Source organism: Neopsephotus bourkii, unplaced genomic scaffold (genome assembly GCF_033783945.1).
Source record: "Neopsephotus bourkii isolate Nb327-2 ecotype Australia unplaced genomic scaffold, CSIRO-AGI_Nbou_v1 NB_882, whole genome shotgun sequence".
NCBI lineage: Eukaryota > Metazoa > Chordata > Aves > Psittaciformes > Psittacidae > Neopsephotus > Neopsephotus bourkii.
This window is the reverse complement of record NW_026901376.1, coordinates 887,461-905,576: the sequence shown is the minus strand read 5'-3', so window position 1 is coordinate 905,576 and position 18,116 is coordinate 887,461. Positions and strand designations below refer to the sequence as shown.

At 44.2% G+C, this 18,116-nt stretch overlaps 1 protein-coding gene across 4 annotated transcripts in view; it reads right to left on the bottom strand.

The window, feature by feature from the left end:
* The window catches only part of TTYH3 (tweety family member 3), a 79,143-nt gene that overhangs the window by 17,463 nt on the left and 43,564 nt on the right, over positions 1–18,116 (bottom strand). For all 4 annotated transcript variants that reach the window (XR_009726061.1, XM_061356980.1, XM_061356978.1 and 1 more), the window contains exons 3-9: positions 14,245–14,356; positions 13,376–13,596; positions 12,491–12,586; positions 9,924–9,996; positions 9,503–9,578; positions 1,351–1,406; positions 35–127 (exon numbers count right to left, since the gene is read on the bottom strand). Coding sequence is in view for 3 of the 4 variants with exons in the window: in XM_061356980.1 (XP_061212964.1) it covers positions 35–127; positions 1,351–1,406; positions 9,503–9,578; positions 9,924–9,996; positions 12,491–12,586; positions 13,376–13,596; positions 14,245–14,356 (727 nt within the window). In the remaining variant the exon portion in view is untranslated. The remainder of the gene's footprint in view (positions 1–34; positions 128–1,350; positions 1,407–9,502; positions 9,579–9,923; positions 9,997–12,490; positions 12,587–13,375; positions 13,597–14,244; positions 14,357–18,116) is intronic.

Here is an 18,116-nt window from a genome sequence, read left to right as displayed (position 1 = left end):
AAACCACACAGAGAGCCAACTTGAGGAGAGTTACCTTGGAGGTGGGGTGCTCTCTGCTTGCTGACCTCATGAGTTCCACAACATCATCCTGCATTTCTACCAGAGCCTTGTGACTTGCTGACAGCTTCTGCTCGACACAAAACATGCAACGTTTCAGCCAGGACATATGCACCAACACAACTCCTGGGAAAAGACTTAAATCCTACTTCCCAAATACCGAAGCATCATCTGTACGAATGGTACAAGTTAAGATTGTCTCAACTAACATGGAAGCAGCTGCAAGAGGGTTAAATCTGACTTTTACCAACCTGGAAGAAGTACAGACAGAAAGAATAGGGGAAAGGAAGAACCAAAAGAACAAACAACAACAAAATACATACACAAAACCCATACACACAGCTGGAGCTGGCTCCGGGACAGAGGGTAAGGAGAAAGAAAAGACAAAGTACTCATGTTCTCACCAAAGCACAGCTGGATTTTTCTACTAAGTCAGATGGCTGAGAGAGACTTAATGTTAACACCAGAAGTTGTTTGTATTAGGGTGCAGCCTTCACATCCCATTAAGGCATCCATAGGAATTTCACATGCAATAGCATGTCAGAGCGTATACAGAACAACCAGAAATGCAACAGATGGCAATGGTGCATCATACCACAGCTTGAAGTGTTCTTACCCCACCCTTTAAAACAGAGGAAGACAAGACTTAAAAAATCCTAAATATAAATGGTGAAGCAGCTGGTGTCTGCCAAATGGTGGGTGGTGTGGGTTCATTCTGGCCTCTGATACATAAGACAAAGTTTGGGATGGACCCAGGTGCTGTTCTTCAGCCCCCACACAAAAGAATAATGACTCACATTTATACTTCAGGGTACAAACCCTTCAACATCCAAAGGATTTAAGAGGCATCTGTGAGAATCACTCCCTCACATTTTGGGAGTGAACCATTGCTACTGTTTAACCTAAAAGAACCTGCATGAGATTCAAAGCACGATGTAGTTTCCCACTCTGGCATTAATTGTGGGTGCTCTTTCTTCATGTTGCTGCTCTAAGAGTGCCATATAAACAGAGATACCACAAACAGAGCCATGGTCCTCACCACATTACACACTGGCCCTTCTAAGAGGGCACCTTGGAAATGCAACTATGCAGATAGTGATGAAGTTGGAAAACAACACTCACTAAATCACAGTGCCACCTCTTGCACAGCTGGGAAGTAGCTACCAAAGCTTTACCAACAGGTGGAGTGCTCCATAAAGCTAACACCTTGCAACTTGTTGCGTGCTGGCATCAAAAGCATTTAACCTATACCCAGCAGGATGCTGAGAAGGGGAGAAGGATGCTTATACTCACCTGCTGAAAAGGGTTTGGGTATCCAGCACTACAGGTCATGTAATAGCGGAGAGTATCTACAAAGAGAAAAGGACATTCATTGTTCCATTATACTGGAATAACACACTGTTCCAGCTTTGCAGCATTATACAACTGCCACAAGGGAGGTGTTCAGTTCTGAAAGCAATACACAAAATGAAAATGCAATATAAATGGAATCACTTCCATCTCTCCATGTAGGATTACAGTGCGTGGATGGCACTAGAGAAAGGGATGTAAGCTGTCTTTGGGGAGAAAACCAAGATTTGTTTTCTTGAAGAGTGAAAGGCAATGGGGTTTTCCCACTCAAATAGTTAGATGAAACATCCAAACAGAATTCAGCACTATCCACTGTATAAATATAAGACAAAACCTCACTCTTGGATACATCCAACTGGATGATTAATTTCTGCAACTTCTGAGTGTCAGAATACCATTCTACAGACACTTAAAGTAACTACAGGCTGCTGTCTAGGGCACACAGCAGAGAGAACACAACCTTCAGCCCATTCAGTTCACCAGCAAGATCGCTACACAGCCACAAAACACTAGCACAGGACAGGCAGTAACAGTGACATAACACAGGCTGCTATCAAAACAGTGTGCTGTTGGGCCAAAGGAGGTGCATACACACATCTTGTACTACCCAATGCTGAATACACCACTTCCCAAACGTAAGTTCAAGTGTTTGAAAGAAAAAGGGGCAAAAGACACCCACCCAAAATCCATCTTCGCAGCTTGGGATTCAAGTTCAAGGGTAGACTGGTTTTAGGCAATGTTGTGTAGAAGATCATGAGAAGTCCTCCTAATTCAAGAAAGTCCTAACTTACTAATATCGCCTCCTAAAAATGGTGTCACTTTGAAAGCAATCGAGGAAACGGATGGAAAAAGTTCTTGTCCTTCTGACACGTATTAGTGATGAACATGTAAATGGTAGTCTGTTTGCTGATGGATATGTAATTGCACACAATTAGACTTTAATTAGAAGTCTTTAATTAAACTTTAACTAAAAGAGTGCATGTCATTTTCTTTGCATCCTTCTTTTTACTTATGTAAAGAAGCCATTTTCAGTATCGAGTCAATAATGCAAGCTTGATCAGGGAAGAAAGCTCTTACCATGCATTAGGGTAACAGCAACATGTTACCTGTTCAAGGAACCTCAGCTCATTTGCTGGTGACATCCCAAAAGTCAGTCTTAATACTGAGTAGCTCTACCAGTAATCCTAGTACAGTGAAGACATACTGACAAACTTCCAGATATAACCTTACAGTGCTCTGCTACCAGCATCATTTATTTACAGGCTTGAAGACAGTTATATTCCTCCTCATTCAGATATGTATGAAACCAGCCTGATGCCCTCATAAGCCCTCCATAATACTATACCAACTGCCAACATGCCCAAATTACAAATAATAGGCTTTCCCCTGCCGTTCTCAATAATGCCATTGAGGAAGGGAGCTCTGAAAACTTATCATCCAGATGCCTTTAGATTATTTCTTAGACATTTACAGTTCTTCTTTAGATGAATAAAGGCATCAGCAAAATCAGCAGGTTCTTTTAAGTGATGTTGGCTCAATAAAGACTACAAAAGCCCCAAAACACACGTCTTCTGCATTTCCCCCCGCCACTAGCATCCTTTTCCCCATTCTCTTTAATCTTCTGTGACTTTCAGTCACAAAAATTGCAAGCTGCAAAGCTATATTCAACAGCCCCAACTCAGAAATCAGCAAATGGCACAACCACAAGAAGCAGAGCTGTGAAGGAAGCAGACCTGAGTGTATCCTGACTTCCCATAAATATTGAACACACCTTTGGGCGAGCCAACACACTGGAGACCAAGTGGTACACCACAGCCTGTCAGCTCCTGCACGCTGGCAATGTAACCTGACAGCTGGTATTTATAATTCATTAGCCTACTTTGGGGCAGCTTCTGCCAGCTGCTCCATCTCCCTCCCACCGACTCTTTCTCTGGGATGACCTGCATCTCCCCAGCCAAGCCTCCAAACAGCAATGGGGAGCAGGAACTGCTTTGTGTGACTCACTGGCCGGACCACACAAGCAACTGTCCACAACTACTGAGCCAAAGAAAGGACTGCTCCTCCCAGGCTCATAAATCACACTCAATGGTGATGGGAAAATGGATTAAAATGCACCTGTGCTGAGAGAACAGCACAGCAATCCACAGCATCACACATGGTCTGCACCAAAAGAAGTGTGACCAGCAGTTTGAAGGTGATCCTGCCCCTCTACTCTGCTCTCGTGAGGCCTCACTTGCAGCACTGCATACAGTTATGGTGTCCTCAACATAAGAAGGACATGGAGCTGTTGGAGCAAGTCCAGAGAAGGGCCACGAGGATGATCAGGGGACTGGAGCACCTCCTGTACGAAGACAGGCTGAGAAAGTTGGGGCTGTTCAGCCTGGAGAAGAGAAGGCTGCGTGGAGACCTCAGAGCAGCCTGCCAGTATCTGAAGGGGGCCTATAGGGATGCTGGGGAGGGACTCTTCATTAGGGACTGTAGTGATAGGACAAGGGGTAACGGGTTAAAACTTAAACAGGGGAAGTTTAGATTGGATATAAGGAAGAAGTTCTTTACTGTGAGGGTGGTGAGGCACTGGAATGGGTTGCCCAGGGAAGTTGTGAATGCTCCATCCTTGGCGGTGTTCAAGGCCAGGTTGGAGAGAGCTTTGGGTGGCATGGTTTAGTGTGAGGTGTCGCTGCCCATGGCAGGGGGGTTGGAACTGGATGATCTTAAGGTCCTTTCCAACCCTAACTATTCTATCATTCTATGATTTTGCCACCTATTTATTTTAAACCAACAAACCACTATAAGTTTCTCTTAGGCTTTCACAGTGGTATCAGTTTTACATCACCTTCGTAAGTGCATTCAGTTGCACGACATGCTGCTAATATATAGCTCTAGAAATGTTTCTTGAGGGCCTTTTGGATCACCCCTGGCGGGCAGATTACAGAGAAGAGTTCCCAATATCATCATAGTTTGCAGCTTGTAAGCCCAGGATAAAGATTGCTGGTTACAAGTGAAGGAAAAAGCAGTACAGTGAAGTGTTTCCCTTGCTTGCCCCTGGAAGGCAGGATCAACAAGGCTTCACTGTGGTAGCACTGGCTTTGCAGCTGACAAGTGTGACACCGTACATAAAACATGCTTTCCAAAATGGCAAAGACAGCAGGAGCAGCTTTCCCCTGCACTGAACCCAGCACACTAATAGCTGTGGTGCTTTAAAGCTAAAGCTACAATAGGCAGTAAAGCTGCCTTAAAGTGATCATACACTGCAAAGCCTGGAAATTAAGAGGAATGTGATCCCTGCCTCCATACAATCAGGCTGGGAAAGAGTAAAGAGCAGGAGGCACCTCCACCAGTTTTAAACCTGGTGGAGGCTATCCTGTACGTCCCCCAAATCTCCCCTTTCTGTCCAGAAAACAGCTACACTAACCCAACATTTGCTCTCTAACAGCTCCAGGCAATTCCTTGCTGTAATTATCTTTCCAATTCATTTTCCTCTCAAGGAAAATTCCTGAAGGTTGGATGTGAGTTTTGAAGCCAGCCTTTAGGCAAACTAGTTCACAGGAGAAGGATTAGGCAGGGTCACGTTTGCAGCTGCCTATGCCTGCAGCAATCCTCCTGACCCACTCTTTTAGTGCACAGGCAGTGAGGGAGCAGAAGGCAGGGAAGGGAACTACACAAAATGCTTTATTTTTGCAAAATCTGGGTTTCCTAGAAAGGAAAGTAGAGCTGCCTGCTAAAGACAGCTTCAGCTGCTAGAGCTACTTATTGCTTTGCAACCATGGAGACTTACTATTCACTTCAAAGCCCAGCTGAAATGCAAAAATGGCATTATGCACCTGCCAAAAGGCAGTGAGAAGGTCTGTAGGGTAATGAGCAGATCCTAGCTGGAAAATCTCCTCACACCTAGAACAGCTTTTCCCAGCCCTACTTGAGCATTCTCTAAGCATCTCACATTTTACATATACACCCAGATGAGAGTGTCTCTGTGGGTTCAACCAGCAGAGAAAGCTGAAGTCTATCACCTGTGATGTCAAAGGAAGACATGCCTTTTGCCCAGGTTTTCCTACCCAGGTAAGATGTTCTCCACCAGGAATTTCATTTCCCTAAGGCAACATTCTGACAGCAAAGGGGCAGATCTGCATAGCATTTATATGAGAAAGCTCTGCCTGTTGCTTAGACAGATTGTGCCTTCTTATTTAATTGTATGCAATAAGTCATCTGATAATAACACAACAACAGTGAAAAAGGATGAAACTAGAAGATGGCCTCCTGCTTTGAAAATAAACATCTTGGCCGCACCAAGTCTTTTGACTAACAGCAGGAGCCGATTATACAGACACTGTTCAACTCCATTGGCTTTATCTCAATTAATGAATACTGGATGAGTTAGGCACATATATCAGCCTCTTCTGCAAAATGATTTAAGGCTTTCCTTCTCCAGGAAACCTGCATTAAGGCTCTTTGCTCCCTGTTCTCCTCCCTCCCTCCCTTTTCTTAATGCAGTACGTTTTATCTACAAAACAAGGAGATCAGCTAAAAACATGACAACAATAATAATGCACTTGATCAGATTAGTCTCAGCTCCATTAATTCTGTTTAGATTTACAAACAGCAATTAATAGACAAACAGGAATATTAACATACCAGTTGCCCAGTATCCAACTGTGCTGGTTTTGGCTGGGGTAGAGTTAATTTTCTTTATAGTTGCTGATATGGGGCTGTGATTTGCATTTGTGCCAGAAACAGGGGTGTTTTAGTGACTGCTGAGCAGTGCTTACACAGAGCCAAAGCCTCTTCTGCTCCTCACCAGCAAGGAGGCTGGGGATGCACAAGGAGTTGGGAGAGGACACAGCCAGGACAGCTGACCCCAAATGACCGAAGGGATGTCCCAGACTGTACAATGTCATGATCAGCATATAGAGCCGGGGATGAAGGAGGAAGTGGGGACATTGGGAGTGATGGCATTTATCACCATCCCAAGTCATCATTACCTGTGATGGAGCCCTGCTGTCCTGGAGATGGCTGAACACCTGCCTGACCTGACCTGGCAAGTGGTGAATTGAGTCCTTGCTTTGCTTTGCTTGCTTGTGTAGCTTTTGCTTTACTTACTGAATTGTCTTTATCTCAACCCACAAGTTTTCTCACTTTCACCCTTCCCATTCTCTCCCATCCCACTAGGGGGAAGCGAACAAGTGGCTGTGTGGGGCTGAGTTGATGCCTGGGGTTAAACCATGACAGCACCACAGTTATTTTTCTGTGAAACCTACTATAACTATCACCAAAACATAACAGCACTGCAAATACACCAATCTCCCACCTCACCAGGCAGAAGTGAGCAGCATTAATCTCTGTTTGAATGCCAGAGCAGAGGGTTTGGAATATTACAACACATTATATTTAAACATAACAACTAAGAATAGTGATTAAAGGGAAAAATTGACCCAGCACTACAAAGCTTCTTAAGGTTAGTTGTTGGTTCTTCTATCCTTAAAAATATATGGCACCACCTAGCCCAGTATGTGACATGCCAAAAGCAGGTACCTAGGCAAGACTGAGTGCCCTCAGGGCATGAGGGCATGAGTGCCCTCTCAGCTCAACTTCAGCAGAAGTGATTCCCCAAGGTAAATGTGATTACTAAATGTGATATATATATTCAAATTCCCAATGGATTCTTCTTCCATGGGTGACCTGAGCCCTTCCATCCACTCACACTCTTAGTCAGCTCTTTTCTGAGCTCAAAAATTCCTGGTCACGTACACTCTGATTTTACTCTGATGAAACTAGCTGGAGCAATTTTTGTTTCTGGAGCAATTTTTGTTTCTGCCTCATTTGTCTGTCCTGTTGTTAATGTTGGAGAGCATCATCCAAAGAGCAGAGGCAGCAAACCAGAGAGTGTGAAGATTCCATGCACTAGAATAATGACCCTTCAAACAGGGCATCTTCCTCCAAGAGGACCACACTTGATGCTGGCTGCCAGCTGCCTACCCTGCCTCTTCAAGCTCTTGGTGTATATATGGCTCAGCTGATGACAAAGCAGCTGCTACAATTTACAGACAAGCATGTGAAGGGATACCAACACTTTTAAAGATGTTTCTAAGGAGTGTCATTGAGCAGTCCCACACTGCATCGTGACTTTCCTTCCTGCTCAGGTGCATGCAAGTGTCCCGACTTTGGGGACCATGAGCTATTTCCGTAGCTTCCTGATCATGAACTATGACACAGCAGTGAAAATCCACATGGGAAAGGCAGAACATTGGATCATCTCCCAGCCAGCTGCCTAGTGCAATGGCAGGCTCAGAAGTTAGACTGATTTCCCTCTGAAAGAAGGAGAAGGCGCTGAGGAACACGCAGCGGCTGCCTGACAGCAGGGAGCTGACACACCAGCCTCCCACAGAAGGGGCCATCCTTCCGACTCAAGCCTGTGACAACACCTGCTCTTCCTCCTCTTCAGCGTTTCACTTGGACCCATTCACTGTTATTTATGGAGCCTTAACAACTGTTAAAGGTGGTGGTGCTGTCAGAACAGCCTGATTTCACCCGGGGGAGTTGGCTGTCCCTGCCCAGGGAAGCAGGAGGAGGGACAGAATGTCAGTCCTACACTCACTGTTAGGAGCCAAGCAGGCAAGGACAACTGAAACAGAGAAATCGCACAAAGGGGTGTTTCTTCAGTTTCCCAGGGTCAATCTAATTGTTACCAAACACGCTCCAGAACTGATTTGGGCTACCAAATTAGAGCCAAGTATTTCCCCTTGGCCTCACTGACCTGTTTGCCTCCTTGAACAACTGGAAGACTAGCTTGGTACCTTGGTGCCGCTTTGTCACCTTCACAGCCAAGAGAGGATTTTCATTTTGGGTGGTGATAAACACTCATTCTCCTCCCTTATTGCATTTCTTTGTTACAAAGAGAGCTGCCTGGCTCTCTTCTCTCCTTCTCGGGAAATCAATAAATAAGGCATTCCAAAAATAAGCTGTAGAGTGATAATATCAACTTGTACATACTCTTTCATACTGCAGTCTGCCTCCAGACAAACAGTTCTTATTGCTTCCAATCCCTGAATCCTCAGCCATAGCTACCTACCTAATTTCTGATCAGTTGCACAGTGAGAGGCAGCATTTGGCTAAGCACCCAGCCATACACTAGACCTTCTGTACACAAGGCAAAGATTCTCTGATTCCACTAAATAAGAACTCGGGAAAACACAGATGGTTCCTTTTGCATATCAGCGTCATTGCTTATTTGTGTTTTATCATACAGAGGAACTATCAGGGGAGAGAAGGTAGGAGAAAAATTAACTTTTATCTAAGCAGCAAACTCAGTCCTGAAAAATCCTTTTCCTTTCTAGCACTTACAGTACCTTTGCTGGCACTTTCTTGTTAAACCACAGTTCTAAATGACACTTTTGCCCCCCCCACCGAGGTCCCAACTGGAGGCACCCCACATCCCACCAATCACTTCAGTCTAAATTAGGCACCACAAACCCAAAACCCATTAGTATTTCAGCTGGATGCCACTGTGATGGAAGCATCTTGCTTTAAATGGAACAGGATAAACAAAAATACTGCATTTATAATGGAAAGGGAAAAATCATTCTTATTTGTGGCACTTTCCATTCATCTACCCTTTAAACTAAAGAAACTACTATTTATAGCCTCCGTGAAAAAAAAAATATAGATATTTGTTGATAAGAGATGTAAAAATGACTATTCTAGGTTCAGGAATACAAGAGCAAGTTTTAAAAATGACAACTCAAACTGCACATTGCTATTACCACACTTCTGCTACTTAGAGAGGAGAACAAGATTCAAGAGTGCTATACTTAAAGCAGAATAATCCAGAGACTTCTGTTTTTCCATTTTATGAGTTATTTTCAAGACAGAAGAAAGGTTCTGAAGGCTCTTCTGACAAAACTGTACATGTACACTTCTGATCTGGGTATAAATGCTTCCTTGGGAAGACACTGGTTTTCCAGAGCTCCACATACATATGCTTTTCCCACTGTGTGCAAGCTCCTCTGTTCCAAACACAGCCTTAAATTCTCAGCCCCTGCCATGCTCCTATGTGACAGCTGGAGCCACAGTACTCTGTGCCAAAGCCAGTCCCAGCACTTACCAGCACTAAGCACTGCATTCTCTTCAACCACTTTGGAGACATAAGCATCGGGGTTAATACAGAAGTCACTGGAGCCCTAGACAGACACAAGACAAAAGGGAAAAGGAATATCAAAGAACACCAGTATCAAAGAACAATTGAGCCAGGTTAACATCAGGGAACTCTCTACTATGGTCATGCTTCAGATGCTGAAGTCTCTCATCGTCACCCCCACTAGCACTGCTTTACACAACCACAGCAGTGCTGGAGTACCAGCTAGTGCATCACACCACAGAGGAAGGAGCTCTCCGCTTTTCATAGATGGAAATTTCTAGGACAGCTACTTAGAACAAGATGTGCTATAAAACACAGTGCAACATTAATCTCATAACTGATAAACCTTCAGCAAAGGGTGAATGGGACTTGGATCAGAGCCACTTACCACAGCGACAGCCAGCTCCAGACCCAGGGATCCCCAGCTGACAATCAGGGCAAACACCCCAAGCAAGCACACCCTGTGGGAGACAGACAGATGGCAGATGTAGCAGCTCTGATTTCAAGCAGATCCTTCCAAAAGATGTATTATTTGGAGTCCAAACCAACTGCCAAACCCAAAGTTATCTTCAGATAAACCATCCCCTTTTATATGAAGAGCAGCAGAGAAGTTTATATCCAACTGTTGGTTCCCATGTTACCTGGCCCTGGGCCTGCAGGGAAGGAAGAAGAGAGTGGAAGCAAAGTCTTACCCTGCTTCTAGCAGGGAAGCCAAGGCACAAAGACACAGGGGTGGCTGTAGGGAAGGCAGACCAGCAGATGGATGACTGCAGTCCCACTGCTTTCACTATTCCCATTCTGGACTTTACTTTCCAGGTCCAAAGATATTCAAAGAAAAAAAACCCCAAAACATCCTGATCAAGAATTGGACAAATCCCTCCTGTTTCTAGAATAAACAGGTGGTTGTTAGGTGCAAGCACTGCATGGCTAACACAGTGAGAGGGAACACTTAGTCCCTGTTGGGACATGTGCCTTTGGTTCCAAGCAGCACCTAAGCATCCCACAAACCCCCAGGAGACACAGTCACCTGCAGGCAAACAGTTCAGAGCAACAGCTGAAGTGCCTAGCACTGCCATGTGAATCCATCTCTTCACAGGTTTCAAAGGTCTCTTCTGAGAGCTGGACCTCATTACCAACAGAAACAGTGGGAAGTGGCTGCTATCAAGCAGACAGAAGGCAGAGCAGTGGTCTCAGTGATGTTGAGCTACCACACACCAGTGGAAAAGGGCTTTGCACTTCCCCAAACGGTGCATTAGCTCTTCACCTTTTCTGTCAGAATGAGCGCTAGAGATGCTTAGGCAAAAGCGCTCCTCAACTCCCTCAATTCCAGCAATACAGACTAACAAGCAGTTTCATTTTATGTATCCCTATCTTCAAAGCCAAGGGACACTGGGTTGCTCTCTCAGGGATACCTTTTCCTTCAGGCTTTGAAACTTCAAAGCAGGTTCCCTCCCACCCACACCCTGAAGAAAACAAAGCAAAACCTGTTCATAACCAAGATACTTTTAATTCAAACCTAGTGCTAGCATCTCTGTGAGGAGAGGACATCTCTCTTTTCTGTTGTATTTGTCTCATTGAAGACTGGAGCTGTAAAAAATAAATCTATAGTCTCCATTAAAAAGAAACCTTCAGCCTACCAATTTATTTTGATTTTGAGTAATCCCTATTCTGTGAATGGATTCTGCTCACCTTGCAGAAGTAATGGAGCTTCACCAGACTGACCCCTGTGCAGCACTGTGGAGTGAGGCACTGAAGACTTTATTGTACTTTTTCCAAATGGATGGAAAAAATATTATCCAGGGATCAGCAAGGTTCTGTGGTTTTATGACACACAGACAACACAGCTTGGTGCCTCAGCTGAGCAAGGGTAATCAATAAGACACATTTGTTGTTTTATCTTAAATGAAGATGACTGGGTCAGTAACTGACTGTTTGGCTGAAAGATCTAAAACTGGCATTTCACCATCTTGCTTGGCTGTGATACATTTTGCTTCTTTATGCCATGTGCTCCCTTTGGGGAATGCCTTAATACGAACTTTTGGCTAACGGGGAATGAGATTCTAATTTAAACCCTGGGTTTACCATCTGTGCATACACACTTGGACTTTTGTCTGTATAACCTGCCAGGTATGAAGTCACCTGGCAAACAATAAATCTGAATATGCATTCCAGTTATTAAAATGGCATCACCATGTACCGGGATAAACTCTTGGCCACGTCAGTTGTCGAACTGTCGCTGGGTTTACGATACCAGATCCTTTGCCAAATGTGCCAAGCTAAACCAAGCTACACAATAGGAAGAGGAATATTTGTTCTTGCAATGGGGCCCGAGCATGGCAGCTTTTGCAGTGCCTTTTAGAAATAGGCATGCATTAATATTGCAGTACCATGGCAACAAGACTCCTCCTCATAACTGTACAAACCAGTGTTTGTTCTCAGTTTAACATTGCTTGTTCTTCAGGTATGACAGCCAAAGGTAAACAAGAGCAGAGCATGACACAAAAGGCATGCTACCAGGTTGTGCAGATACATGCAATGCTCATCAGCACTTAACAAATGCCTTCACAACTGTAGAGGATTAAAGGGAGATTTTAAAATCCTGTAAATTTAAGGGAGGATATTCACATTGCCATCTTCCAGCAAATGGAGGCTACCAAAGCTACCCACTGGAAGGTAGACTGCCCACATGAATTCCTCATCTTGCATGAGAAGGCAATGGACACCAGCACTATTGCAGTTTATAGCTCAAGAACCTTCCTGCAAAGATCTCTGACTTAGCCATAATCCTACCCACAGAGCTATGCTCTACAAAGTCTCTTCACATCAAGAAGCTCATTTAAGATGTTCAGTCTCAGAAGTCCTTGATATCAACTAACAACAGCCTAAAGCTTTAAACTAGCAGTCACTTGGATCCAGATGGCCTTCCTTATCCTCTGTGCATGGGTCAGGACTTACCCCATAAGAATGGCCCTGGAGTTTCTAATGAGCCCAAAGAGCACCAGCAAACATATCAGCACATGGAAGAGGAGCAGGCCCAGGTATCCCAGCCACCTGCAGCAAACAGAATACATAGTCTGCAAAGGAAAACTGGTGGACAAAAGGCACAGATCAACAAGCTAGTGTGACTCATGGGAAAAACATAGTCCTTTTCTTTAAGTAAAAGCCACCACTGATGATTAATGTCCAGGGAGCTCTGGATACTTGCTGGGTCTACAGTCAAAAGAGGCAAAAACATTTACACAACATGGCCAGCATGCACATTTGCTGAGAAATGAGACTGCTAACCCTGTTCTTGTGTAAAGTTATATGCAACTGGTCACCATCAGGTGAAGAAGAGGCACTGCATCTTCTTGAATTCCCTAGACATCTGTTAGAAAATGCTTATTTATTCCACATGTGTGGACTGAGGTTTAATTTTGTGGAATACCACTGATGCAATCTTTTATTAAACATGTTTAATAAAAGGGAACATTAGAATGCACTGTTAACTTATGGAACCAGTCCATTTTTCTGCCCTATTTAGCTACTGTGCCATGCAACTACAACACACTGATTAGGACACAACAGTAACTCTCTCTGTGGCTGTTTTTATCCCAGTGTTAGAACAAGCTACACATTCAGAGTGAGCTTCCCTTCAGCTGGTAATACACACTGTTAAGAAAAAAGTTGTCCCACATTTTGATTTAAACTCAATGCAATTTTGCTGTAAGAAACAAATGAGCTACGTGAGCCAACAGCACCTGCGGTAATATACAGAGCCTCTGGCTCAGCCATCCAGAAGACACACATCATTCTTGCAAAACAGATGCTACTACATCTACACTATAGCATGCTACGCACCTGTACCAGTCATAGAGGTCAATCTGAATTGCCAGCTCCTCCAGAGACAGCTCTTCATTCTTCCAAAAGGGGATCTCAGTTGTTTGCCTGACCAGCTCATCCAAGAGACCTTGCAGTTTCTGGATAACATGCAGGTAGTCAGTCTGCTTCGTGAACATCTCCTCCAGGACAAGCAAGTTTGGTTCTGCTGTTTGGTTCAGGGCCACTGCAGTATCTAGTACCTGTATTATGGGAATGTAAGAGAGAGTTTAAAAAAAGGTGGCAAAAATGAGATAAATAATTAAAGGACAAGAAGTCAAGGAAGTAAAAGAGGATCCATTATTACTAGCAAGTCATGGGCATCTACCAGATTACCAGTCCTCTGTCCTAGAGGCTCAGACTGCTTACCCTTCAAAAGCAACTTCCAAGCATCTATAAAATAATTTGTTTGAAAGTAGTCCAATAATAGCATCTCAGCTGAACCTTTAACACATGTACACATTTAGCTGCCATCAGGGTCACAGAATGATACCATGAAATTAGAGGCAGCACAAGAACAACTGATTGTGCTAAAATGGTACATTTTACTAAGAGATTTGTCTGCTTTGGCCTGCCTCCTCTTCCGGGTGTGGAAGGGAGCTGATCAGAAGCTGTTTATAAACCTAGCAAAGGGAAGACTTCATTTAACAAGCTGTGTTTGCTTTGATATTTTTAGAAGAGCTGAAGCAATCACCACTCAGCTAATGGAAATTTTAGCACATCTCTAAACCCAGAGACTAACAAAAAATAGGAAGAGATACGGGCACAGCCAGATTCAAGACAAGAGCTGCTGAGCAAGTCTGCTCATTCCCACACTCCCTCTTTGCTAGCACATCTTTCCTAGTGCTTACCCTGTCCTGGACACCAGCCACGGTGCGGTTTGCATGGCGTAGCGAGTACGTCAGCCGGTGAATGCCGTCACTGGTCTCTCCATTCCCATAGAAGCCTACAGCAATTCCAGCACTGCAGAGAAAGAAAGGGTAGAGTTAGAGCTAAATGGCAAGCTGTATAATGCATGGCTTATTGGTACAGAACCCTTGGTAATCATATCAGCACTTGCCACAGAAAGGGAAGACACACAGAATCATATCAAAGATTCACAGAATGGTTTGGGATAGAAGCAACCTTGAAGATCATGTGGTTCCAACCCCTCTGCCATAGGCAGGGACACCTGCATGTCTCCCTGGGGTCATGCTCCTCAGCAACCACTAAAAAAACCACCTGTAACTATTTGCCTGTGTTTTCCACTCAGCCATCAACTCCCTGTACAGGCTCCATACGATGAACAGAGGCACACCATCCCTTCTCAGTATGTAGGTTTCATTTACGGTACAATAATGAAGATCTGTTGCAGAATAAGCCACGGGCAACCAGAAATCCAGCCAGCCAAGCAACTCTCCAGTGGCTCCTCCAGGAGCTACCGTTGCTATGTCAGGCGAGACATGCCTTCTCTGCATGTACAATACAGATTGTTTCATTACATTTCTTAACAGCAGGACACAAGGAGCTTGCATTGACTACTGTCCCATGACGGTGGCTCCTCTGTATTTTCCATGCCTTCTACACTGTGAACTATCTGTGAACCTCATCTATCTTGATTTATCTTCCTATTAGAAGCATTTGTGTCACACTGACTTAGAGTACTGGGAAAGAAGGCTTAATAACTTACTGGGACAAAAGGCTTATTTATTGTTAAAGCAAATGAATTTCAAGCTTGTGGACACAATTCAGCTCCAGCTGCTTAGCAAATTACCACCTATCAGATGATTTGCCATAACTGTCCACACAAATCAGCCTGCCCCAATTATGAAGTAAACCATATTAGTTTAAGCCTCACTTAAAGGGGGAGGATCCTGTAAATGAGTTGCAACCAAGAGATAATCTCACGCAAGTCAGTGATACATCTTCTATTAAGGCATCACTGCAGGAACTTACAGTTCCTCTTCCCAAGCCCATTTTATCTAATAATAGAGGAGGAAAGAGCTTGTGAAGGGGTCACACAACTAAACTCAAGGCAAAGAAAAACCCATTACCAAGATATAAAATTTCTGTTCTTGTGTTACATTTAGTTTCAGAGCTCCCAGGATCTGTTCTGGAAAGGTTCTCACAACACCAGGGTTGTGTCTGCGGTAGTGGAAAGGAAGGTGTTGGTGGTTTCGGTGTAAACCTGAAGTTATTCTGGACAAAACAGTTCCTTCACAGTTTCTTCTTGTGCTTTGAGTTAGAGCACTATGCTCACAGAGCTGGTTTGAAGGGGGAATAAAAGAGGAAGGAAACAAGCCAAAACCCAGCTTTCAGAACAAGCAAGCATAGTGCCTTTGTTTAACAGGAAGGGCCACTAAAGGATATTAAGCATTCTTCACCAGCACCACCACCCAGCTGGGAAATGAAGCCAAGCAGGCAAGCCAGAGCGGGCTTTGTCTTGATAACAGACCCTTGCAGATTTGTTCTGGCACACACATCAATCCACAGTCCAAATGACTGTTTCTGCTTTTGCTCCTCTGCTGCAGGAAGACAGCATCCATCCCTCCTTGCCTGGGTTCATCCACTTCAGACAGACCAATGTAGTGCACATGGCTGCATTTTTACTTTCTCCTCATAAATACAAAAAATAGAAGCAAAGATCACACACTGGAAGTGGATCCACTGTGCAAAACTGTGTGATGCTTTTTCCAACAACTGACTCTCCACAAATTATAGAGAGCTTGGCCCATAAAAACCTCAGCTGAAGAGTCTTCCAGGGACAGTAGGCAGCCTACATCATATCTAGAAAGGCAGCAAGTATATAACTCATAGCATTAGTGTTAATACAAGAAATTATCCTCTTGCTTCATGAGCACCATTCCTCAAACATTTCCCTAATGCAAATGTTGGTAATTAAAGAGAAAAACCCTTTGCATTCCTTGCTGGCTGCAGCTATTATCGGAGCTGATAACACATGCCTAGGATGCACAGGGGCAGAGGGGATAAAAAAGACACACACACACTTCTTACACTTAAAGAGATTACAGAGCCAGAGCTATGCCCAGGATAAGACAACTCAGCATCCCATGGCTTGAATTTCCTCTTGTCTTATCAGAGCAAACATTCAGAAAGACCCTTTTGCTCTCCTGAAGAGCAGAAAACTTTAATAGCTGTTTCTACTACACACACACAAATTCCAGAACATTCTTGACATTCAATATGCAGATCTGACCCCTTTAATTAGTGAGCAGTTTTTATTCAGCCTGTCACAGCCACTAGAAGCTTATTCTTTCAGCAAAGGCTTGGTAAGTGCCCAAAACCTGCTGTTTGGCTCTCAGCATTCCCAGCACAGTAGCACTGTTACAGTGGAAAAGACTCAGAAACAGCACTCTGCAGTAGCAGCAGTCATCTTGCCCTTAAAGATGAAGCACAGATAGGTACATCAGTCAGTTTACTCAAAGGGACCATTTATGATGTGCTAGCAACGACTGGCAAGTGACTTGAGACTTGTTACCCTATTGAAGGCAGATCTAACCCAGAAGCCATCCCTAGGATTCCTATCCATCCCTGTGCAAACCACTGCTTTGACCTCCCTTAAACCCTCTAGGCAGTCACTACTCCTGAGAGAAAACACTAGAGCAATAGGAATTGGGATAAAAGCCATTTTATTCAAGGAATAAATTCTTCTAGACATGCATCTCACACATTCACTGGAAACTACACCTAAAGCATTAAGTTTTCCATTACTGCCCAGCAAAAGCCAGCTCCACATTCAACCCCTGTGCTAGCAAGAACCACTTACACTGCCATTCCTTCTCCTAGGAGCAAGCAGCACAGATTTGTGGCAGTTCCCCTTACTATCATGCTAGAGAGGGAAGGAAAACATCCCTGAATCCAAGGCTGGGGGCAGGTGCCTGGACCCACGCTGTGACTGAGGAGGGGGCAGAGCTGAAGGGCAGGCGGTGGGAGAGCTGCCAGTGGGGGAAGAGAACTGTTGCTGCTTAGTTTTCTGTTTGCATTTGGCTTCATCTAAATCCAATAGTTGTTTCAAATCCCTGCCTACACACACGGGTGTTAGTTGCTATTGTTTAAAGCAGATTTAAGGATTTACGCTAGTTTTTAACTACCTTCTATTTGATTAAAGAGAAACAGAGGGGCTTCATCTATTTAAGGGCATTCTTTTAAAGTAAAAATAGATCAACTCATCTTAACCCAACAGTGTAAGTCCTTGAGGTCAGGACAAATCACACAGCTTCTTGCACAAACCCTGGGGGCTCGGTAACCTCAGATACAGCTGATCCATCTCCCAGTCCAGGATGACAAAATCCTCACCCAATGGGGAAGCCTGCATTTCTGTCACGCACCGTGGATACAGGAACAGCATTCTTGAATGACACAGCTTGCTTCCACCCTAGCACCCTCTGGAAGATACTCCAACGCATTTTCAACGCTTCTATAGGAAAGTCATCTCCACTTCTGGCTTCTGTCACACTCCCCTCCCTAGCACACACACACACACACACACACCTCTCCTGAATTCATGCTGTCCCCTCCTCGGTTCCTCCTCCCAAACCTACCTTTGTCATTCTTCCACCATTTCCATTACCCCCACCTCTCTCCTGCTTTCATTCTCACTCATATTTTTAATGAAAATCTCAGAAATCAACCTATCAAGCTCTTACAGGCCATTTAAGCTGCTCTGCTATTCAATACTGCATTTAAAAAAGCCACTTGGCTACTCAGTCCTTTTGGTATGTTT